We start from the raw sequence: 25927 nt of genomic DNA, 5'->3' as shown, positions 1-25927 counted from the left end.
TCTTTTTTTATCACAAATGATTTCATATGAACACTTCATAATTGAAACATACACAAGGTGAACAATAACAACTTGTCTTTATCAAAGCATGTGAGGCAAACCCCATCACATCAGTCACAAGTAAAAAAGACAAAATGTCACATAGATGAAAATACAGATACTGTATGTGTCACATGAGTCAACTGTGAGACTGTGACTGTGACTTCCACCATTACTCATCACATTACAACCAATCAGATCAATATCATGACAGCTGCACTATTTAGAGAACATGTCATGCTCCATTTAGGCCAGATGTGCAATAAAATTCAATTCTTTGATATTCAAAAAAAATATATGATTGGCTTTTAGTAATATAGTGATGATTTTGCAGTCAACTAAACCCCACTTTTGGAGAAGTGGAAATGACACAGTTTAAAAATGAATTAGAAAATTAAATCGTAGTCTAATTGTAGGGTCATAGTCCTAAAATCTGAGTACACAGTTTTAGACCCTTACAGTAGCATCACCTGGATGAACCCTAAAGGGCCAATGTAAGCCCTTCTATCTGTTGTAACCTCTCCTCTCCTCTCACTTCTCTTCGATCCCGGTTTCTGGGTTGTGGCAGATGGAAAGAGAGGCAGGGGGTTTCTGGGCCTTTAACATGGTGTGCAGCTGGGCCATAGCCAGGCCACATCTGCCAGGCTGGCCAGGCCAGGCTAGGCCAGGCATCCAGGGCTGTAGTGGGCCCATGGCCTCAGCTGGGGCAAGGGGGGGTCAGGCCAGTGAACCTGCAGTGACTCTACTCAGGCCAGCCAGCCCATTCTGTGCTGCTAAATGGGGATGGGAGAGGACGACCAAGCCAAGGCTGAGGGGATTTCACACACAAGCTGGGCCTCTTCTGTAAATAACCTGCTCCTCCTTCTCCAGTGGAAGTGTGTGTGCGTGTGTGTGTGTGTGTGTGTGTGTGTGTGTGTGTGTGTGTGTGTGTGTGTGTGTGTGTGTGTGTGTGTGTGTGTGTGTGTGTGTGAGTGTGCGTGTGTGTGTGTGCATGTGTGTGTGTGTGTGAGTGTGCGTGTGTGCGTGTGTGCCTGAGTGTGTACATATCAATAAGTATGTGAATATGACATTATCCATATGCTTCTTTGGATACAGCCTTTTGATGTAGCATGTTATGTAATGGAAACAACATACAGTATAATTTTGTTTTCCTTACATAGGAAACTGGCTGTTTTGTCTCACTGCAGACATGAATATGCAGAGACAATGGGGACAAGTCTGACTCTGCCATTGTTCAATTCTATCAGTCACATCTGTCAGCACCAAAATATAAAAATATAATATAACACACACAGACACACACGCACACGCACACGCACACACACAGACACACATACACTCACACACTCACACATTACTTATTCATCAAATGTTATTTATTATCCAATGTACATCTGAATTATGCATGTAATATGATCAGTCTCTGGTCTACAGACGCCAATGTAAGCCCTTCAAAACCTCCCGAGGCATTTGTTCTTTTGTAGCATATGTAGCCTCTCAGCGCAGCACGCACCCCGTGGCACACATCACACATCTCATGCATTAAAGCCACGTATACGTATACTGTAGACTAAGCTGGCTTTACCTTTGCATTAACACAACTGTACTCTACACTACCTTGCAGTTGTAAAGATGCTGTTGTTTGGGTGTAATTTGTCCTGCTCCCCATTGTGGCTGAGCCTTATTTTCCCCCTTTACTCTCTCTCTCTCTCTCTCTCTCTCTCTCTCTCTCTCTCTCTCTCTCTCTTTCTCTCTCTCTCTTTTTCCCCCTAATACCTCAGCCTGGTCTTCCCTGGAGGGAAAACAAAAACTACAGGCTCCCAGGTAATGAAGCCCTTCAATGTGTTCTGCATAAGATTGCCTGCCGTAGATAAATGGTAAAGAGCTCAATGAAACGAAGGACAAACCCCCCTCCCCATCTTCCACCCCTCCACCCTCCGCCCACTTCTCAAAAGTCACCCTTTTCACGGCAGCGGCAGCCATTGAAGAAAATGACGGAGAGAGGAAAAATGGAAAATGAGACAACAGGTGATGAAAAGGAGGCAAATTAATAAGCTGAAGTGTGTTTTTGTCTGCACAGGCTCTCGTGGTGCATGAGGAAAGCTGCATAAATACCCAGGGCTGGCTGCTAATGGGCTCGGGGCATCATTGTGTCGGCTGGAGTGATGCGACTGATCCCTTGTGACAGGGTAATCAACGCTCCACACCGGACTCTGACATTATCCCTCATTGTCGTGATGGAGAGGCGTTAGTAGGGAAGGGAGCTATAAAATGAAACACACGTGGGCTCCAATTTGCTTCCACTAAAGAGTGCTACGCACCACGAAAACCAGGTTTTGGTAATTTGGTGTCACCACAAAGTGCATCTGCCACAACCAACACAAAATTTGCACCAATTTAGGCGGAAAAGTAAATGGGAGTGTTCAGAGGGTTGGCAAGGGGAGTGGGACAATTATTATCATGTTCAATAATTACCGCAAAAATAGACACTTATTTGATCATAACGGGCACAGCAGTTGTCGATGATAATCCCTCATACCACCAGTACATCTTCTACAAAATACATGGAAGTAGGCCTAGTGTATATTCTCACATTATGAAATTCTGTGTGCTATATTCCCTAAAACATCAAATGACCAATAGTTGCATACATTGAAGACATGGCAGCCGTGCATGTTTTTGATAGGGTATCAAATCAAAGAGGAAAATATCTGAAACATTGCATACTGTACAGATTACAGGAAAATGTGCATACCTAATTCATAGAAAAGTGGCAGTTGATAATGGTTGTGACTGGAGGTCGCGAGCGATAATGGAGGATGCAAATGATTTCAGCTGATGCAAATGAGAAAGGATGTGAAAGGATTGGAGATTGAATTTGGCGCCCAATCTATGCTTGCTGTGTGGTTACAATAGGCCAAAATTTAGAATTTGGCCGCCGGTGTGACGATGTCGCAGGAGTACTGCGACGGCACTCGTGTGTTTTATTTCAGGTCATTCGCCTCGGCAAAACAACCACTAGGAGGCATCGTTGAGCATGATGGATGTGCTTAAAGTGTGTTGTAGTGTGTTTACGAACATTGGCGCTTGATGAATTATGTGAAGAGTAGCTTATGATTTGTTGTTTCAATTTGGAAAAGGACAAATTATTGTCTGGTCAGAGAAATTCGAAATTATGTCCTTGGATGAAACTTAATTTAGAACAAATCATGTCTTCATGGACATTTCATAAAATTATGTCAGACATGGAATATGTGTGACCGCGATTGCATATTATGATCTCATAGCGATATAATGTTTTTCAGTTGATTCCGTGCATTTCAGCAGTAGGCTATATGGACACACAAAGCAAAGAGCGCAGTTCATGTCAATAATTTTCCGCTCTATCACTGCGAGTTCACATTGAACGTATGTCAATCTCAACTCATCCAACCCTGCACCCCCCACATGAGATCTGTATCAATAAAATGAATAAAAAGACACCCGCTGACAGGGGGTGCAGCTGCACCGCCCTTTCTATGTGCATACTACTGTCTGTATTTGACCGAATTCCGTTCATAGAAAATTGACACGCAAACATTGATTTCAGCTTTCTTGTGATTAAGCATGGCGCTTTATGGTATATAGCTTAGCTGTTTCTTCATCAGGAGCTGAAAAAAACAAAAATATGTTTTGGTATTGTTCTCTCTGAGGCTCATATATTGTTCTTTCTTCCTTTTCTTCTTTTTCCCAACCAATGCAGTCATCTAGTGTGTTTTGTATTTCTGTATGTTAAATAATACCAATATGAGACAAATCGAGATTAATCAGCAGAGTTCTCCAGAGTAGTGGCCATATCATAGTATGCTCCTAATAAATCAGGTTATTAAGGCATTTGCATTTTGTACATTTCGGTGCAAGATGACTATATGGGAGAAGACCGTTTCTTTTTTATGAATTAATAAAAGGTGAAAAGAGAAGTGTAACAAGTGGGAGGTCTTCTGCGGATCATCACAGAGCGAGGCAGGGAGTGTTCTGCGAAGGCTGAAGTGTTCTAATTCACACTCCGGCATTGGCAAAGCTTATTCATATCTGATAGGATGCCAGGATGCTTTCTCACAGACATTCTTCAGTTCAGAGTCTTGCTTCATCTATTAATTATGCAGGAGGGGAGCTGTGGATAGTTAATGTTGTCTTGGGGCCCTATCTCTCTGTCTCTGCCTCTCTATTTCTTTCTCTCTCTCTCCATTGCTCTCTGCATCCCTCCCTTTTTTTGCTCCCCGCCTCTCACTATGGTTTTTGTCTCTCTCTTTCTCACTTTCTTTATCCCTTTTAAACACAAACTCTTTTGTGTGTGTGTGTGTGTGTGTGTGTATGTGTGTGTGTGTGTGTGTGTGTGTGTGTGTGTGTGTGTGTGTTGTGTATGCCCATGCTCATCTAGCTCCTGGTGGTTGTACAGTATGCAGCAGAGTGCAAGCTCCTACGCCCTCCCATCCCTCTGTGTCTACATTATTAATTGTCTGAGGTACGAACTAGTCACCCTCAGGCACTCAACAGCGCTCTCCCAAATAAAAGCACTGATTACAAACATTCTATTCTCTTTATAGTCATTTAAAATGTCTTAATTCTTATATTCAAAGTCTTTATTTTTATAAAAGGCAGTACCACAAAAGTAAACACTCACAAGAGAAGCGACGGCCCACAAATCTCTAATCTCTCCAGTTGATAACATGCAATGCTTTGCGAGTATCACTTGAGTAAACACATAGTGATGTTTTTTGTTTTTTTATACTGCACTGTGAACACATCCTGCAGGGGCCAAAAAGGGAAGATTCATGTGGCATGGCTGGTGGCGGAGGATTGCACTCAGAAACATAAATGGGAGGGAAACACATTCATCAAGGTGGCACAGACCTGAGCTGAGAGAGGCCCATCCAATCATAGCCGAGAATAAAAGGGGAAGGCATAAAAGTCAGTGCAGCAAGGTCATTTGAAAAAGAAACAGATAAGACGCTGAGATCAAGTGCTAAATCTCTCCTGTATGTGAAGCCCCCACCTCGTCATCCTTCTCACAGATACCTTTCCTGTCCCGCATTAACAAAAGGCCCCTGCTTGGTTATAGCACCACCGCCGTCACATTGACGATTGAAGCACTACTTTATTTGCCATATACTGTACCAGTGTGCAGAAAAACCTTTAAACATATACTTAGCCTTCTGTTTTGTTGTGTGGATGATGACCTGTCTCTCGCAATGCCCTGACCTGTACATAGAAGTTGTGTTTCTGTTTTTTTCCTCCTCCCTGGCTGTTATGGTAGCCCTGCAGTCTGGTTTTGTTGCAGCACAGTGTCTTATTCTGTTCTCACGGTTAGTGAAATATTGACAGCTGCATTGCTCTGAACGCTGTAGTATGGATTGAACCAGTTTGTGGTTTCTCCCCAGTCATAGACTAGTGTCCACGGATAGTCAATGCCAGCACCAGGCAGTAGTGGGCAGGTTGAGTATGTCACATCAGGGCTCCTTGATAATTGGATGAATCTGCTCTACAACACGGCAGAGAGATGGCCATCTAAAATTTCACCTCACTTCAGGGAGTGTAAACAAAGCTGGAGATGACTTGGAGTTTAAAGTCACTCTCCACTGTACTGTATTTGCTTCTTCTTCGTCTTTCTTTAAGTGATCTGTTTGTTGTTTTTTGTTGGTGTGTGTGTGTGTGTGAGTGCGTGTGGGTGTATGCGTGCGTGCGTGCGTGCGTGCGTGCGTGCGTGCGTGCGTGCATGCATGTGTGCGTGCATGCAAGTGCATGTTGGAGAGATAGTGTATGTGCTCAGGCCTCTGTGTGTTCCCAGTGATGGATTGCTTGTCAGGAGGCACTAGGAGTGTTCTGTGTGCCTGACTGATACATTAAGTCACAAGTCACGTAGAGTGCGTTTGGTCTTACCTTTTAGATTCCTCCAGGAAATGTTTTAACCCTTTTGACTCCAGGCTCTCTGTCTGTCTAATGGCAGTGTAGCTGGGTTGTCACCCCATATTGCTTCTGAGCACAGGGCACATGTGTTAATACAGCTTTCTAGTGTGTGTAAGTTTCCACACACACACACACACACACATACTAAGTTTAATTGTGTAAAAGCATTATGTTTTGTATTTTTGTGCCCTTTGTAGCTAATATAGTCATTTATGTTTTTGAGTTTCTAGTTGTGACAATGGTTAGTGAATGTAAATGCAAGAAACCTTCACCACAACATCATTTTCCCAAGCAATTCTACAACACACTGAAAAGTTCTTATTGGAAACATAATTTCTGCTTAACATTTCTACCATGGTTGAGAGAGTTGTGAAAAAGCAATGGCCATTTGCTCAGGATAAAGATATTCATTAGAATATACTATGAGTTATTCTTTGTTATTACCAAGCCATTATAACTGTCTTGGGAGCAATTAAACATGTGAGGTGCCCCATTTTTGTCCTCAACTTCCGTCCCTGAACTATCTGCATGTTGCACACATTTCCTGAGAACTAATTAAAGTGAATCAATGACACAACACTTTAAAATGGTGGCATATGTCACAGCCATCAGTGATGAACAAAGGACACTCTTAATTGTTTTGTTCCTGTGGTTCCTGTAAACGGCTTGTCAAGGCCCACACTCTGCAGCCTGCTTGTTATGTAAGGCTTCATTGAAAATGCCCCCCCCCTCAAACGCCACACACACACACACACATGCCACACACACTTTACACATATACACAAGCCACACACACACTCATGTACTGTATACACTCACGCGTGCGCACACACACACACACACACACACACACACACACACACACACACACACACACACACCCCAATTTCTCACTGAAGGCTCCCTCCCTTGTCTTATACAAGACCATTAATTGTACTGCAACAACAACAATGTAAGTACTTATGTGTGACAGTCCCTTACATTTCACAAGCCTGATGTCCCTTATCCATCACTGACTCAGGGGAGCGATTTTTTTTATGCTGACAACCATGTCTAAGAGATGTTTTTTCCCCTGTGTAGTTTCTTATCTGGCCCTTTACAGTATGTTTCTGATATTAAAATGTCTGTCATGTAAACACATGAATTCTGATCCTGTCAGTTTCCTGACTATATTCCTCATCTGCATTTAGTACACCCACTGTACTTGCACACACTGTTAACCATGAGTATGCTTTACCAGGGTTATGAAGAGTGATCTGTTGAGGGAGAGGACGTTTTACAGGGCCATTATTATTTATCGTCTTTCCTTTAAGACTTTAACGTCATCCCTTTAACGTGCCTTAAAAAAAAAACATTGAAGGGGACACCGTTTTCAATTATAGTTCTAGTTGTAAGTCATATTGGGTTGAATATTGGGTGGGAAATTGGGCTTTTGTAAATGACAGATGACAAAGTTCACACATTCATGTCATTTGCATACTGATTTGTTTTAGCATTCCCATAACATCCATCTGGATCATAACCATAACAGTCTCTCGATATCCTGTATGTAACATGTTTGACGGCTATGAAAATATATTATCAGCATTCCAAGTCATCTTTAACCTGCTATTTTCAATTGACAACAGTCCTGACAGTGCCTAATGTTTTTTTTTCCCTGTCTCTGCATTTCAATCAACTGGGTCACACAGCAATAGTGCTTGTGACAGCAAACTGTGCTACTTGTGACAGCAAACTGAGCTACCATCCTATCTATGTACAGCCAAGAAAGATAACAACACCCATGTCTAAGTGATGATAATCAATACATTAGAATTCTCTTGTCACCAGAGTAGTACACTGATAGGACATTCATCGCCTGGTCAGCCATTTAAGGACAGGTCCTCTTTGTATGTGACCGAGAAAACCATTGGAGATGATTGGCCGGGGAGCATTCACTCATACAGTATAAACATTTAATGACACTGAAAACACATGAGTGTCATTATGTGTTCTCCATTAGTATCTAATGTGTATGTGAAGAAAGATGAAAACAGGAGTGGGTAGGTGGGTGGGTAGGTAGATGCACAGACACAGTGAGATGTAAACACCATTGTTTTACCCAAGGTTGTAGAGCATGGCGCTACTTTCCCTATGCCTCAATGACTGCATAAATATAAATAAATACGGCCACATACAGTGCTATACTGTACAACTCCCCCTTTCCCTGTCAGGAGCGAGCCAGCCACGATAGCTGGTTCAGCCCCACACAGGCATGCTGGCACCGATGGAGATTTATCAGCTGGAGGCAAACATGGTACAGAGAAACAAGTCATGGCACTAACCAAGAGCTCCCACTCCCACTGCCAAATGTGCCACAGCCGACACACAGTGGATTTATCCCCTCTTCAGTTTTCTAGGAATTCCTATTGATTTTCTATCACAGCTGCAGTGTACACTGTAAATGGGAAGTGCACTGGCCTATTATTTTTTCATCTGATGAAACAGAAGGCTATACCCCCAATGTCTTTATCGTTTTTACTCCTGAAAACACTGGCCTTCATGACATTAAGACAATGATTATATGATTCCTAAGTGTCTAATGTTTTTAGATTTTTAAATCATTTGTTTAGCAATTAGGCCTTCAAGGACATATTAATGAGCTTTTTTGAGAAACCACTCAAAAGCATTTGTGGGTCAGAATGTGTGTCAATTCAAACTATTAGCCAAACCAAACCAAAAAGGGATCCAGAAAAATCTTTTATATGTGGCTTGATGTTTGGGCACCAGTAAGAGGCAAGAATACAAAGGGAATAACATGGATTCATGCCCCCATCTCAAAGGCAGTTCAGAGACTTCCACATAAGTGACGTTTGTGTCAATTAATGTCAGCAGTGCAACTGTACACATCAGTCGGTTTCAGCTTCAAACATCTTGTTGAGGGTTTGTCACCGACCCAAATCAGTTCTGGCTTTAATGGTTTTTTTTATAGCAATGGCACTTTTATCTCCTATAGCTTATACGTAGGTGTCAGACCTTTGTAAATGCACCGGTTCTACAGGCGTCAAATAAAGCCAGAGACAATATTCCCACAATTGAGTTTCCTCAACCATCCTAGGGCCCAGAGGTGTGGTCACCTCTTCCGCCAAGAGTGTCCCTAGAATTCTCTGTACAATATTGAGAAAGGACAAACTAATCTGTACTGATTTGAAACAGTGCCAAACAGAGGCTCTTCTAATCCCTCTTTTTTTATCTGAGGAAGAGAGGATAATTTACCCTTGTGTGAGAAAAAGGAAGAGGGAGCTATTTCATGGCCCACTGACTCTTTTTTAAATAGTTTTTTGCTCTTCAATGTGTATGTATTGTAAGCATTTTTTGCTCACTATTTGCAAAAAAACACATTTGAAGCAAACAGAAATATAAAGGTGCTTTTGAAAAATGAGTAGCATGTTTTTGGCTGTCATTGTGGTTTTAGCAATTTAACTCTTAGGCAGATAAGACTTGGATTGTTGCAGTGTTGGATGAAGCTCATTTTAATGATTACACACAACAATTGCACACAATACATACAATCATGTGTCCCTACATTTGGTATGATCATTTGTTTTGCTTTTCCATTTAAGTAAAATTAGGGATTTACTACAGAGCTGTGCAAAACATTGTGTTGGATGTTAGCCGTTTAGTTAGTCTGTGTTTTAACATGTGAATCAGTGAAAATATCTCTTGAACTGAAGAGAAGATAATTCACAACCAATCCCCATATATTGTAACTTGCTTAGTCCTTCCTTTTGCCAAGTTGTTTTGCCCCCACCCCCATTAATACAGCTATGAAATTTGAACTTTAATTAATGTTGCATGCCATTTTAAAACAGACATCCTGTAGGCTACATGTTAGTCCAAAATAATTTAGTGAGTTTGCTTCACGGAAATACTCTATTCATGATTTTGTATAAGCAGGGGATTTTCATAACATTACGTGATGTTGGCCAACCATGTTTTGTGAAAATGTATGATTTTCTCAGCTCGTAGATGGATTGATAGTGGTCCATCCAATGGACCATCCAATGTCAGAGTTGTGGCTTTAGTTCCCACATTGACCATAGTATACTAAATATACAGTAGACTAAGTTGCTTTAAATAGAAGTGTTTGCTGAAAGACCATACATATGATTCATATCCATGGCTGCAACTAGGCATTTTTCTGGGACAGAGAGCACCCATGCCCTCAGAATAGACTTTTGAATAGGCTTTTTTGTCCTTTTTTACTGAGTGGCAGTAGTTTTGATAAACACATGCTCCACACCCTTCAATCTATCGGTGCCTGTCACTCTGGGCTGTTTGTCAGTTCTGTTGATTAATCTTAATCCATGTTTTGTGATCTAAGGCTTCTATGTGAAATAAAGAAAAATAAATTGGCAAAAGTATGTTCCTAACAGAGTATGACAAATTGACTCAATGTTATGAAAACATTATAAGATACCTCATATACAATATAACAACCAGAATGAAATTTAAAGGGTAAGTCCTGGCAACAGTAAGGGTCATCACAAGCATATGAATTGCTAACAAACCCATGTCTCACAGGGCCTTTTGAGGCTGTCTTCTCAGTGTGTAATAATTAGGTTGCAAGCAGGTTTTTGAGTCAAAGTGCAATGTATGTCTGTATGCTTAGTTTTGTTGTTGTAAGAGGGACGACAAGGTGGCAACTATTAATCATTGCTTGACATATGCTATGGCTGTATAAGTAGGGAGGATAGGCTTGATAAGTGTTCCGTAAACTGTATGTCCAAGATTTAAAGGGATAGTTCACCCAAAAATCATAATTTCCTAATCTATCACATACCTAAGACGTTGTCAGTACTTGTACACAGTAGGTCTTCTCTCCTCTTTTGTGCCGCCTATCACTTCATATCAGAATGTTTCCCCCAAGCATCCAACTCATTATCTTTCAATGTTCTTCTCAGAACCAACACAGTGGACAGGAAATCTAAAAGATCAGCAACAATTGTTAATGTCCTCATATCACAGTAGGCTACGTCTGAAAGGCTAGAAAACACTATCCTGAATAGACCTGGCATTCCTATTTGGCGCCATGAGGCACAGAGGTGGCTAACTTATATTGTCCCCCACCATGACCCATTCTGTCTCCTGTTGTCAACAGGCCTAGATACCTGTGGCTTGGCCTGATGCCTTCTGGAGCCATGAACATTTACCCATGTTGTCAGAACACCTAAGAACATATTTTACAAAAACAATTACCCTACCATCTGTACTGCCAACTTGCTGTTCAGCATAATATCCCCCCTTTATTCTCCACCCACCTGAGCCACAGACTAATGAAGAGCTGGGTCACAATGAATCACATCTGAAGGGTTTGCTTGTCCTGATCCATTTATATCGTTTAAAGCTGTCATGGTGAAATGTTTTTGAATGTTGAAGAGTTATAGCTTCAGTTGGGTTCGGGCAGATCATTCAAGTTTCAACAATGTTAACATTGACTTTGGCCGTGAGTAGCTCTGGCAATGGATAGACTTTTCTAAAAAGTTCCACAAGTTTGATTAGCAAATTTACGTTGCTGGCTTTACCTTTTCCTTAGTGCTAGCTGACTAGCTAGCGAATATGGAACAATAATAAAAGGGTAAAAAGATCTAATTTTATCCAAATTGTTTCTCTTTTAACAGTCTGTAGTAGTCGATAGGTCCAATCTCCTTTAATTCATACACTTCTGTTATGTCATAAACAGGTACCTCAGTTACAAGGGTGACGGCTACAGACGCTGATGACCCTGTCTATGGAAACAGTGCTAAACTAGTTTACAGCATACTGGAAGGACAGCCCTATTTCTCCATTGACCCGAACACTGGTAAGTGGGATGCATGGTGAAATACCTAGAAATAACAAACATAATTGACCATGAAACTTATATTGTTTTGTTCAAGATTGACTGTATATTCCAGGTAAATTCAGATTAATAATTCATCTCAATCATAGATAGACAATAAGTAATCATACAGAGATTACGTTTGAGTTTTTACTCAAGGAGTGTCAGGTTTATATGACAGTGCTATCTTTAAATTCCATCTGCCGTCTGCCTCTTGTTCAACCTTGACTGTTTTTTTTTTCTTAATTGCATTTTCAGCCGACTTGTTAACAGTGTGTCTGTAAGCAACATGATTAAATAATGGTGAAATTACATTAATAAGCAATGAGATGGAAATCAACTGCTCACAATTTGGAAAACAACACACAATAAACAAGCTTCAAGAGAGTCAAAATATATATATATGTATATATGAACACTTATGTCTACATACAGACTTCGGTTTTGTCCTCAACATTATACATTTCAATCACTCATGCCTGAAACACTAACATACTGTACAGTAGAGGTGGTATAGCGGATATATGAAAGGACAATTTATGGATTAGTATTTATGCTTTGCATGATTACTGAGCACATGCAGATGGCTCATTCAAGTGAGCCAGATGTTTTAATAAATGTTAATGAAAAATAAAAGGTAAGGGGAAAACAACCATTAGAATCCATTAGACACTTCAAATACCATGTAGGAAATGGAATTCATCTGATAAATAAATAAACATCATGCCCCAATTCATCACTTGGTTAATGGACGGTAAAAAATACCCTAGCAAATATCTATGGAAATGAGTGTTTGTCTTTCCTCCCCTTTCAATGATTAGGAATTCATTTGAATAGCTAACGATGATCAACAGAGATGAGAGTGAAGTGACTAACAGAGGATGACTGAAGGGTGTGTGTGTGTGTGTTTGTGTGTGTGTGTGTGTGTGTGTGTGTGCGCTTGTTTGTTTGTTATGGACAGAGCTGTTACCTGTTTTATCATGAGTCAGGCAAATAAGATTTCTCAAGATGAAAATATAATATAAATTACAACTCTGATAAGTCTAAAGTCTCATACTCCTCCTATTTCAAAATACTTTGCCATTTAAGATGAGCACTTTTGCTGAATTGTTATTTCCGCTCCTTGCCCATAACCTATCCCCCATCACACCAATCAAAGTATTGTGAAATATTTCCAGAAAGAGATGTAGTAGTACTGTATGTGTCTTTACAACACAACATCTTTAAAACAAAAAAATATGGCTATACAACTTGCCTCAGCAAGTTGACAGTAACTTTATTTTGAAAAGCAATATAACCATTAAAAACCAAATGTTTACACATAAACATATAGACGACAAGTCTATTATGCAATAATTAAACTTTAGTGACCAAACAAGTCCAAACAACATTTTATCCTCTGCTTCATTTTCAGTCACCAAGCCTAGATTCATTGTCTGTGCCAATGCCAAAGCTTGTCTTTATGAAGGTTTTATATTCATTTGATGATCCTACAGGCCGATGTTTTCTAAGTGGATTATCCATGGCTTGTGCTGATCTTTTTATATTCTGCACCATGGCACAGTCAACCAGGGTCCACTCTGCAAACAATATTTAAGATTATACAAGACAGAGCAAAATTAGTACTCAATCAGAATATAGATGACTGGAGAGAACGATAAAACACAATAGCAAACAAACATTCTGATTTTCAATGCCAGCTCAAAGGTGTTTATTTTACAGCCTGGCAGGTTTTATACTTAGAAGGTACTGGGTAAAACCATTATCCCTGATCATTGCATTTTGATTATATTTGCAGATTATTTTAGATTAATTGACACAAGTACCAGGACAGTATGTACCATTTAGTATCAGGTAGTTACCAACTGTGCTGAATTTGTTGAGGTAAGGACCAGAAAGTATCTCTTAATACCTCATAGTTACTACAGTTTCTTAAGTACTAGCTTAAAAATAAGCCATCACCATATCACCATATCACAATCTGTGTAATGCATGTTTATTTCTGAGTAATCATAATACATTTTATTAATGAATTGTGAACTGTGCTATTTATTTTCTTTCAGCTATTATTAAAATTGCTTTGAATGGGATGGATCGAGAGATGAGGGAGGAGTACCTGGTCGTCATTCAAGCAAAAGACATGGGCGGTCATATGGGAGGGCTGTCAGGAACAACAACAGTCACCGTCACACTAACGGATGTAAACGATAACCCACCAAAGTTTTCAAAAAGTAAGAAGACTTTCCTCCTATACTATAGGTTATCCCTGATAAAAGAGTTATAAAAGAGTAACTTATGGCCCATGACAATGGGCCAATGTGATATCCAATGCAGTCTGTATACTGTAGAGAGCTAGAGCCCATGATAAGAGAACAAGAGTTTGTTGATGTTAATTTTGTGCTAGCCTAACATTTCATCACCTTATATTGCCATAGATTTCAGTAATAATCCCATTTCACTTGTATTCACACATACACTCACTGAACACTTTATTAGGAACACCTATACACCTTCTCCTGGTGTGGGGAATGTTTGCTTGGCACACTTTGGGCCCATTAATACCAATCAATCATCGCTTGAATGCCACAGCCTATTTGAGTATTGTTGCTGACCATGTGCATCCCTTCATGGCCACAATTTACCCATCTTCTAATGGCTACTTCCAGCATGATAATGCACCATGTCACAAAGCAAATGTCATCTCAAACTGGTACCATTAACATGACAATGAGTTCAGTATTCTTCAGTGGCCTTCCCAGTCACCAGATCTGAATCCAATAGAAAATCTTTGGGATGTGGTAGAACGGGAGATTCACAGCTTGAAAGTGCACCTGAGAAATCTGCAGGAATTGTGTGATGCAATCAGGTCATCATGGACCACAATCTCAAAGGAATGTTTCCAACATCTTGTGGAATCAATGCCATGAAGAATTGAGGCTGTTTTGAGAGCAAAGGGAGGTCCTACTCAGTATTAGTATAGTGTTCCTAATAAAGTGTTTGGTGCATGTATATACAGTATATTGGTGAGAAATACTTTTGAATGAACAAACATAATATCTCTATTTCTCAGGTCTGTATGACTTTGTGATTCCTGAAGACCTTGCCATTGGAAAACCCGGTGGTAAGGTGAAGGCAAACGACAGGGACATTGGAGAGAATGCCAAGTCAACGTATAACATCATTGACGGTGATGAGAGGGATGTTTTCGAAATCACTACAGATCCCCAGACTAAAGAGGGGATCCTAAGGCTAAAGAAGGTGAGGTCTTCATGCAAACCTCTCTGACACAGCGTTCCAGCAACCTCTTTTTATGCTTAGCATCTTAAAAGATAATGGAAAGGTGCAAATAAGTTACAGAACATGCGCATGGCGAAAATTAACATTGTTGGTTTGGCAGATAATTAAACAGTATGGCAGGAAAATAATTAATATCCATTGCCTTTGGAAAGCAAACTAATTATTCTAGCTTGCCATCTCAACAAAACATTTTACCTCACATTCTAATGATATGCATTTTTACGAATTACCAATATTTTCCCCATAACATTGATCTGCAATGCTAAACAATAAAGTATTTCAGTCCTGACAATGTTATTGCCTCTGGACATGAATGTCATTTTGTACAATTATATGTATGTATTCCATAGTTCTTTAGAATCTGTGAAGATTCCATTAAAAAAGGAACTATGTTGCATATTAACGTCATTGACCTGCGGGCAACTTAAGACACGTTTGTATCTCATGGACATCTATGTGGAATACATTGAGATTTCATGGCAGAGTTTCAACCATACAGTATGCATTAGTTATGTATGTATTCATTGTATGTCTTACTGTATTTGCTTAGTATAAGATAGTTGCATATATTCAAGTGTATACATGATTGATGGATGTGTTATTACATCTTGAGTCATGGTTAGTTCAATGTCTGAAACAGTAGCTATAGATCACTCAAACGTTGTACGTCATTGCATTTGGATGTAAAATGACATTATCCAAGGACAGCCACTGTGACTTTCTCAAACTTGAACACAAACTCGGATGAAATCTAATACATCTTCCCTGGTGATCTGCCTGGATTAGATTCAAGCCTACTAAACAAAACTAAATAGATTGTTTGAGAACAAACTAGGTACAATCAATGAAATCCTAAACTGTTGACAGAGAAAAATGTCAAATATCTGAGCTTTGAGTCACCCCCTCCACCAGCCCTATCTGCCCACCCCCACCCTCCATGGCATTGCACTGTCAAATCATAGCTGTGGCTCTGCCTCTTCACTTTATCCTGCTGTAGTTGGCCATGCTCTGTTGCCTTGCCTGAATTGCTAATAGCATGATGAATGAGATTGTGTGAGAAAAACAGGAAATCAACAGCCTACTCTCTTCTCACCTCTCCATCTCCAGACGGTGATTAAGCTCATATGAGTTGAGCAGAACTGTTATGTCTCACTCCCTTATATTTGCACTCCAACCCTGACTTGTTCTCGGTTTCAAAGTCCTCTTTGCACAGTTTATGAAGGCTCTGTCTCGCCGATGTGAAAGAACAAAGGTTTAAATGGAACCTTTTCACCAGAACACCCCTGCTGCCTCCCCCCTCCCAACCTCCCCCACTCAATGTGGCTCTATAAATGGCTGTCAAATATCAAGTGCAAATTATTAAAAGATCCTTTGAGGTTACAAAATATTGATCTAAACACCACAGCAACAGCACTAACTGCAAAAGGGGGTTTGTTGTTTTTCGGGTTTAAGTTTTTTATCTTCCAACCCTCAGGCCTACCAGGGGGAGGTTAGTGGGATGCTCGGCTTCCTCCCGCCAGCCAGTACTGAATTTGCTGTCTCTAAATGGCCCTGTGTATACATACAGATTCTATGTGCTGAGACTCATGGGAATTTGAAGTGTGCTATATAGCAACATAAGCACTGAGCATATTGTATGGCACCAATACGAAAACCAAACTGCTGCTCTCTAGATTACAAGGAGTCAAGTGCAGGACGGATTTAACTCCCCCCTTAAACATTGAGTAAGAGCAGAGTGGCACTTTTCAAATATGGCTGACTCAGTAGAGAGGTCAGATGTCAGGGATGGTTATTTGAGAGACACAATAAATTAATATAGCCAACTGCTTTGTTATATTATTATACACAAAGTAAGTCATTTAGGCAATTTTAAAAGTGAGACAAAGTAACTTACCTGGAATGACCAGTCTATACAACATTTAAGTCTTGAAACACCAGGTACATGATCAATTAGCCAAATGGATTTTGTGTGTACAATGCACAGATACTATTAATATGAATAGATACCATTACCTTTTTCATTGTAATCATGTTAATTAATTACCCTTAACCACATCTAACCGGAATCCTTTGAAACCAATGTTGGCCCTGGGTCTAGCTGTTCACTCCTCTCAGTATAGAGGAGAAGGAGGAGGAGAAGGAGGGGGAGAAGTAGGGGAGAGGAGGGCGGTTAATAATGAAAGTGCTCCAAATAGCTTCTCAGACCGTGGCAGACTGGGCTGGAGGGGCTCTCTCCATACGGGTGCCCTGACGCCAGACGTGTGGACTTCAAAGCCCCCTGTCGGTTCCCGGTCCCCAGCTGCTATCCTCTCACAGCTGGGCCTGCTCCCGGCGCTGCCCCAGCGCTGGCCCGACCCAGCCTAGGGGACCACTGGTTTCTCTCTTTTTTAGCAAATCACTGGAATACATCTTTTTTTCTCATCCTCCTCCTAACCCCTCTCATTCCCAAAGCCAAGTCTCATCCCCCTCGAGCGGCAAGGCCCAGTTTTGATTTCCCTATAAATCCTGGTTATGGAGCGTGGAAGTGACTTGATCCCATTATTCTAGTCTTATAAGAGCGGCCAGAGGTGATTCGGAATAAAATGGTGACAGTCTGGGTTGGCCACAGAGACGCCATGGAGTAAAATTGTGACATTTTTACAAGTTGCAAATATTGACGATGAGCTGCGCATAAAAGTGGTGAACATAGTTGCAGTATTTCACAAGAATTTCACAATTGGTGTGCTACCGCGCAACCACCCTGCCTAACATTTTATTGTCATCTTACACATTTTAAACAAATGTTGGCAAGTATGCTTACCAAGTGGGCCTAGTCTAAAATAAAAAGAAGACTTAATAGCACAGGTGAGGTATGTATTAATAGCTCTAATCAAGTGCTCTTTGCATATGGAAAAGAAAAGCTGTGGGCAGTGATCACAGTGGGTAGGGAAGTAAGACAGTGGTCCTACCTAAATTGTAGTGCCCGTCAGCTGTAGTGCACAACCTATTGAGCCATCAACCTTTTTTGGTCATGAATAATGTCCTTGTAGTCAATTTTCCTTGCAACTGTGTTCAATTGAAAGGGTGGCCTGTCTTGACTCATGGTGGAGCAGAGATCATCTTTTACTAACTTTAACTTGCTGAAAAGTGAACACTGAACGATCATAGGAAACACTTTTTGTGATACAATAGGAACAGGATGCATGATGAAGAACGTTATAAAGTCCAGTTTGACTTCTACCCAGATACAAACATAGAACTTTATTATTATTACAAATGAAGAAAATATTCCTCATCAAATTAACACGCAAGGTTGGAGAGGACTGGAAGGATCACAAGGGAGTGCATTTTGAGGGAGAGAGTGTGCATTAGAGGGAGGAGGAGATAGACAAACAGAAGGTAGCAAAATGATTCATTTACACTCCTTGTTGTTGAGACATGACATTGACCTCATGAACTATACCTTTGACTGGAATTAGCTTTGACTGGAATTTCATTGTTCCGAACAGGCTAGTGGTAGGATTCACCACAGTTTTTCTTTTTAGCTACATACTGAGTGGTACTTATGTTTGTTCTGCAATTAAGGAGGCATTCAAATACCGTAGTTATAGTATACCCTCGACCCAAGACTGAGCATTATCCATGGACCCCCCCTGGACCTGTACAAGTGTACCATTTTACCCCCCCTAATGTAGCAGCGCCCTTGATGAAAGGGGCATGTTTTGTCTCAGTAAAATATGTGTATTTCTCCTTTAGGAGACATTTTGTTAAAAGTCTTGAAGAGTGCTACAAATTATATGTGGATTGTGATAGCGATGATAATGCTTCAATAATTTCCTATCCTTCACATTAATGCCAGCGAGTGTTGTGTAACAGCGTTATTGTCATGGCAATACAGGGACACAGAAATTTTTTCAGGTTGCATAAACATACAAATCAAATTTTTCATGATTGCTTAACAGATCTAAATAACATCTGTGTGATACCATTAGATTAACCTTATTTGCAGCCATATCTGAATCCAGAGCAGATGCCATGTCGGTACACAAATTGCTAATTCGCTGATTGCTTGAGGTGAGATGGTTATTGCTAATATAAAAATTTCTTCTTGGTTTCTGTGATTTCATTCTCATTCCGCACATTTTTAGAGAGGATCGAAGAGGGCACTTCTGCATTTCAAGTCCAACCTCCAAACTTTCATCTATCACATTAGGTTAATTTGTTCTGGCTCCGATGGTTATTAGTGAAAGGCATTTGTCTCCGTCACTCTCCACAGCCCCTGGACTTCGAGACGAAAAAATCATACACACTAAAGGTGGAGGCGGCCAACACTCGATTTGAACCGAAGAGCAGCGGCCCCTTCAAGGATACAGCCACTGTAAAAATTGTGGTGGAAGATTCAGATGAACCTCCTGTCTTCTCAAAGCCCACTTACATACTGCAGGTGAATGAGAATTCCCCCATCAACACTGTCATAGGAATAGTGACTGCCCGCGATCCAGATGTCACAGGCAGCCTAGTCAGGTAAGAAGCCAGACCTTATCTACGACCCCCATTTCACCTCTTTACCCTTGTATATCCTTCCATTTACTGTGGATGTGTCATAAATATAATCAAAACACCATTTCTAAATGCCTGTAAATGTACTTGAACCATTTTTAGAACTTGTATTGAAACGTGATGCAGCTTATCATGCCTCACATAAGAGGGTCTGCAGTGATAAATGATTTCTTCAAGATCTTAATCTTACCGCTGACTCACCTGTCTGGGCATCCGCTCAGATGCCTGTTTCTTTGCAAATTAATCTTTATTTAAAGTGCATTTTCACAGTGTCTCATAGAACAATGTCTCATCGCAGTGAAATGTGAGCTGACTGGTGCTCTCGTTTCCACAGGACTAATATATACTAAAAATCAAAGCGTGGCACAGTGAGACTTCTCTTAGTGGTGACTTTGCCTGCTGCATTTCACTTGTGTGACTTATTCCTGGAAATATCACAAGGGCACCTTGGGTATAGGTTATACAGGCAATTTCTCTCCATCCACCTCGGCATTTCATTAATTCTCTAGTGACTTGCTGCCGTGCTCCCGGGACAACACTCAACAGGTTGTGTAATTGCATCGTGAACACAATGCGAGCTGGGAATCATAGATTGGGTATTGCAAAGAGTGGGAGAGTTCATCCTGTTGCATCTTCACGTTTAGAAATGAGAATTCAGTACCCAGAGAATTTACCCTTTTTCTCGTGGTTGTGTGTCGTTTTTAAAAGATGCTTGAATTTCATGTGTCTTTTCTCTTTTAATTCTCTGATCCTACAGTATACATGTATGACACACTTGCCATGGTTAGTTTTTTGTTTTATTTGATTGTGTTTTACACATACTGTACCAATGTATGATGTATATATATATATACAGTGCCCTGCATAATTAATGGGACAGTGAAACATTTTGTCTTCTTTTGGCTCTATACTCCAATGTTTGGATTCAAAATCAAACAATTACTTTGAGGTTAAAGTATAGATTATTCGTTTTTATTTGCTGGTATTTGTGTACATATTGGTTACATCATTTAGAAATGACAACATTTTTATACATATTGGTGTCTGTCAACATGAGGACCAAAGAGGTGTCAATGAAAGTCACTTAAAGTGTTTAACCCTAACCGTAACCCTAGCTGTCTGAAGTTACGTAAATGTAACCCAGAAAAAGGATGTTCCGGTTACAGTTTGCTAAAAAGTACCTAAAAAGCCTGCGGAGGTCTGAAAAAAGGTCTTGTGGACACATAAGATGAATATGATCATGTACCAGAGTGATTGCAAGAGAAAAAAGAATCATCCCAAGATATACAGCATACCACCTCATCTGTGAAACATGGTGCAGGGGGTGAAAACTGTAACCTGTCTATCCATCCTTTTTGAGGATAACTAGTGGTTTGCACCTTGTAGTGAAGCCTCTGAAATTCGGCTGGTGACGTATTCTGCGGACAGTATTTACATTCAGGCCTACCTGTGTTTACTGATCAGTAGAACATTTATTTTGGGGGGTTTCTTAATTATGGTGAGCATTCTTTGGTCATCCATTGTAGAAGTCTTCTTTGGCCTACCAGCCCATTTGCGATTGCTCAGCTCACCAGGTTTTTTTTATTTTTTTAAACTAATAATAGCTTCCTTGACTTTCATTGACACCTCTTTGGTCCTCATGTTGACAGACACCAATAGCAGACTCCAAAGGCAAATACAAAGGCTAGAATCAATACTAGACATTGACAGCCTGCACAAATGCCAAATGATGTGCCGGAACACACATGATTTACACCTGTCGAGCCAATTGTCCCATTACTTTTGTTCCCCTGAAATAGTGGGACTATGTATAAAAAGTGTTGTCACTTCTAAATGTTGAAACCAATATGTACTGTACACAAATACCCTCAAATAAAAGCTGAGAATCTATACTTTAATCTCATAGTAATAATTGATTTAAATACATTTTTTTGAGTATAGACAACATAATAATAATAACAATAAACTAATAATATAAGACAAAAAAAATGCTTCAGTCCCATTACTTACACAGGGCACTGTGCATATTCTGGTGCTGAACTGCCATATTTCATTATTATGTGAAGATGACTACATTGACACTCTAGAATGTCAATTCAAGGCATTATGGGTTTTTCTTTTTAATATATAGTTTGACTTTCTGCACTGTTCATTGTATTCGTTTTTTCATTTTTTTTTTTATTCTGCCATTCTTGTTTTCTGATGTGAACACATTTACTGTTTGTTATATCCATGTTTTCTGTTTTGAAATCAAGGGGCACTTTATGTGTTTGAATTTTTTGTGGACAAGATGAGTAATTTTCATAAGTAAATTGAAGCTCTAGGACATTATGCCAGTGTCTGTTAGGCTAGCTGAAAGCTTTCAAGCAATCAGAGTTTGGGTAAAGCTTTGGAGAATCTATTAAGACACAGCCAGATATTTTAAGCAGCTCCTTTTCAGAATGTCAATGCAGGAGTGTTTTTCTGCTCAAAAGTGGTTAATGTCACATTACGTTCCATGTATGCCAACTCACATTCTCTTGTCATCTTGTGTTGGAGAGCTTGTGTCTCCCAACGCTGATAAATTCTACAACAAGATGGGATTTTCTTTGTCAAAACATACATTTTCTCCAACTCTTTTTAAGATTCTGGAGATCTGTAAAACATGCCATTTTTCACTGGGAGTAGGATGAAATGCAATATTTACCACAGAGATTTTACTTCAATCCATTGGTCTTAGGTCATCATTTCTATATTGTCTTCTGTTTTATAACTATACAGAAGTTGTTTTACAGGTTTTACATTTCTTCATGTTAGCATACTCTGCATGTGGGTTGATAGGTTTACCAGATTTTCAGATAGTATGGGAAATGGGAAACTAGAGAGGAAAAAGACGTGATGGGACCAGGTAGGCCGCTGAGGTCAATTTACATATCCGTGAAGGTTGCAGTGGCCAAACCTGCTCAGCCAAACTGTGACACTAATTATCATGTTAATACCTGTGTTACTGTAGGTGCAAAAAGGCAGTGGATGCCCAGGCAAATGTGTATCAATGATATAGCATCCATTAGGAGAAAGTGCATCCATATGGCATGCTAAAAGGATCTTTTGGAGCCAGTACAGCTGTAATAGCCTGAACATTGTCTTGACCTCCTCAGTCTCGGCAGTCTTGAGTAAACTCACTCTGACTGAAATGACTCACTGTCTCTAACTTAGAAAAAAATTGCTCAAGGGCTGAGGTCTAGGTTCTCACTTAGACAACAACCCTTCAGCTATACTTAATGCATCCAACCAAACAAGATTTCAGGTGGACTCCATAAAATGCAACACAATTCATTCAGCATCATCCAATGCTCTCTGAATGTTATATTATTTGGACAGTATATAGCATATTAGCCGACTCTGGAGGCTAGAATGCTGATATCTCCTGATATGGATGGAACTCAAACATACTGTAATGAGGATTGTAACAAAGTTTGTTATTTCCAATGAGACTACATACAGTATATGTACTGTAGAAAAAAACTAAGAGAAAATTGGTGGTCAGATAAAGATAGATAAACTTGTGCATTTTCCAAGTATGAACACTTTTCTACTTTAAAACGTGGTCTGAAGGTTTTGAAATGCAACTATTGGGAAATATCTTGAATACTAACGATGCACCTTGTGAGGATTGAAATGATGATCATAGCACCTTGAAGGTTATGGGAAGTGAGTCCTTGGTCTTATGGATAACTGTGTAAGCTGTGTCTGCCATTTTTCATGGTTCGCTACACCATTTACTTCACTTGACAGCTGACATGTTGCATATGTTATTACAAGGAGTCATATAAAAGAGACTGTTTAAGATGGATGTAAAGTAGATGTTCTCTTCCAGGGTAACTTATTGCTTTCAACGTTTGTAAAGATTTTCTATGAATAACATGTGGATATGGGTAGTTGGAACCAGACTGAATTTGGCTTTCTTTTATGGTCCTGAATATTTGCCTTGACCTGTTCCTATAGGGAGGCACATGGACCAGCTAGAAAACTACTGGTCCAATCTGTATTAGCGTCCTTTCAGTAACTATGAGGGGGTTTAGAAACATTTGTAGGTGATTCAATTGCTGACATCATCGTGCCCCTTGTTAATGATGTAGGCACCCACAGTATCAATGGTCCTCTGTTGCTCAGTTGGTAGCGCAACAATGTCAGTTGGTGGCGCTAACAATGCTTAAGTTGTGGGTTTCGATTCCTGCTGGGACCATATACACTGAAAAAAAAGTATGCACTCACTGCAATATGAGTTGCTTTGGATAAAAGTGTCAGCTAAATGCATATATATAATGCAGTCAAGTCCAGACTGATATTCATTGGAGTGAAACAAAGCTAAATTCAGCCTGGTTCCAGGCTAATGTATGGGGACAACATGAATAAATGTAGCCATATAACTAACTGGTCAGCATGCAGAGGACAGCAAAATTAGTTCTACATCTGTGATCCTCCCAATAGAATAACTGACCTACATTAATAACAAGCAGAAATGTCATGGATGTATTTGTTCTCTGAAGAAAAGCATGTTCCCCCTCCCAACCCCCCTGTCCCCCTTCTTTCTCTTTCTCTCTCTCTCTCTCTATCAAACAAGCATGCACGCACGCGCACGCACACACTCATAGTCAACTTTCTCCTACAGAAGGTTATTAACTTAATGCCATCTTAGTGTTGCATATTAAGTGTACAGTACATCTAATAATACAACTATTGCAAAAAATCATGTGTTCTATACCACTGTCACCAAGGTTATTAGTTGAGTTCCAACAATTTAGGTTGAGTGTTTAGATGAGGTCAGCCAACTGTCCTTTGAGTGGTCTACCTATAATGGTCTATATGTATTCTAAGAAAAGAAAACTAAACTGTGTAAAGCTAAATAAATCTAAATTGCTGCTAATAATGATATATATATATATATATATATATATATATATATTTATTTTTAAATGCTCTTTCCTTTTTATCTATTTTATGTAAAGCACTTTGAATTGCCTCTGTGTATGACATGTGCTACATAAATAAACGTGCCTTGCCTTGCCTATTAAGAGGGGGAAGTAGCACGAGCTAATTGATTTACACCATCCATTATCTTCACTGCATATATACTGACACATCCCTCGGTCCGACAATAAACACATACCCACCACATTATATGACAGCTATACACATATCTTGCATGGAACTTTTAATCTTATTTTTTTTTTTTTTTTGCTTTAATTCTTTTCGCATCACATTGTCAGTTTGATTGACATGTGGCAGAACATTTCAGGGTCTGTCTCCCTCCTCCACTTGAAGCTGTCAAAGTTGGACTGGAATCCACTCAGTCTCCTGGAGACTGCTCCCAGGTGGCTTTGTGCCTGTCTGCCTGTCTTGAAAGTTCTCTGCGCCTGTAGAGGAGTCCTTCCGGACCTCCTTCCCGTCATCTGAGGATTCACACCATTTCATCTCAAAAATGGAAATGTCACGACTCAATATGTCTTCTCCCACAATTGGACATATCGGGCAATGGCCTATGTATGTAATTTTATTTGAGATCTTTGTTGTAATTATTATTATTTTGTCCTATTTTTAAAAAAAAATGTTTTGGATCATGGATTTGCAGTCGACAAATCTGTTCTCTCTCGCTATTACAAGGGTCTGTCAACAGGTATGTGCTCATAGGGATGAGTGGTTCTGCAGTGGGATAGGATGAAACCCCAAGGTCAGGAGCTAAGGGAGATGAGGTTGGGAGGGTTGGTGGTGGTGGTGGGGGATGGGGTGGGGGGGATGGGGATGGGGTGGCAAGGAATTGGATTAACAACAGTAAGGCATTCTTAAAGGGAACATTTCTGACTAGCGGTGGATGTTGCTTTGAGAGACAGTGCGTCCTTGTCAAGAAGGAGGGGTATTTGGTATGAAGGGGTTGTACACTCTCTGAGGTAGTGTGTGAGGTATTTGGTGCATTCAGATACCTTAAATGTGTGTGGGACTGTTGCCTTTTTGGGGACCCACATGTTATTGACTAGCAACCAATAGGAGAAATTCCAATTTCAGACAAAGGAAACACAACCCATCCATTCTCATCCCCTTTTGCCAAGGATGCATGTGTGAAAGTGTTAAGAGAATTTGCACCACACAACCAGACACTGTTAGGAGACAGGGCCTCTTTTCACAGGGCCTCTTACACCTCATTGTGCTTCAATGTCCTGTCCTACTAATCTGAAGGCTGTACTTAATCCTTCGATGATAATTATTGAG

General features: G+C 40.1%; 1 protein-coding gene across 1 annotated transcript in view; it reads left to right on the top strand.

Annotated features, from left to right (window-relative positions):
- The window catches only part of cdh8 (cadherin 8), a gene marked incomplete at both ends in the record, with an annotated part of 66424 nt that overhangs the window by 33383 nt on the left and 7114 nt on the right, over window positions 1–25927 (top strand). The window contains 4 exons of the mRNA XM_083665120.1: window positions 11708–11827; window positions 13909–14076; window positions 14916–15103; window positions 19398–19645. Coding sequence (XP_083521246.1) covers window positions 11708–11827; window positions 13909–14076; window positions 14916–15103; window positions 19398–19645 — 724 coding nt within the window. The remainder of the gene's footprint in view (window positions 1–11707; window positions 11828–13908; window positions 14077–14915; window positions 15104–19397; window positions 19646–25927) is intronic.

Source organism: Argentina silus (genome assembly GCF_951799395.1).
Source record: "Argentina silus genome assembly, chromosome: 2".
NCBI lineage: Eukaryota > Metazoa > Chordata > Actinopteri > Argentiniformes > Argentinidae > Argentina > Argentina silus.
The sequence above is the reverse complement of the archived record's forward strand: the minus strand, read 5'-3'. Positions and strand labels throughout refer to the sequence as shown.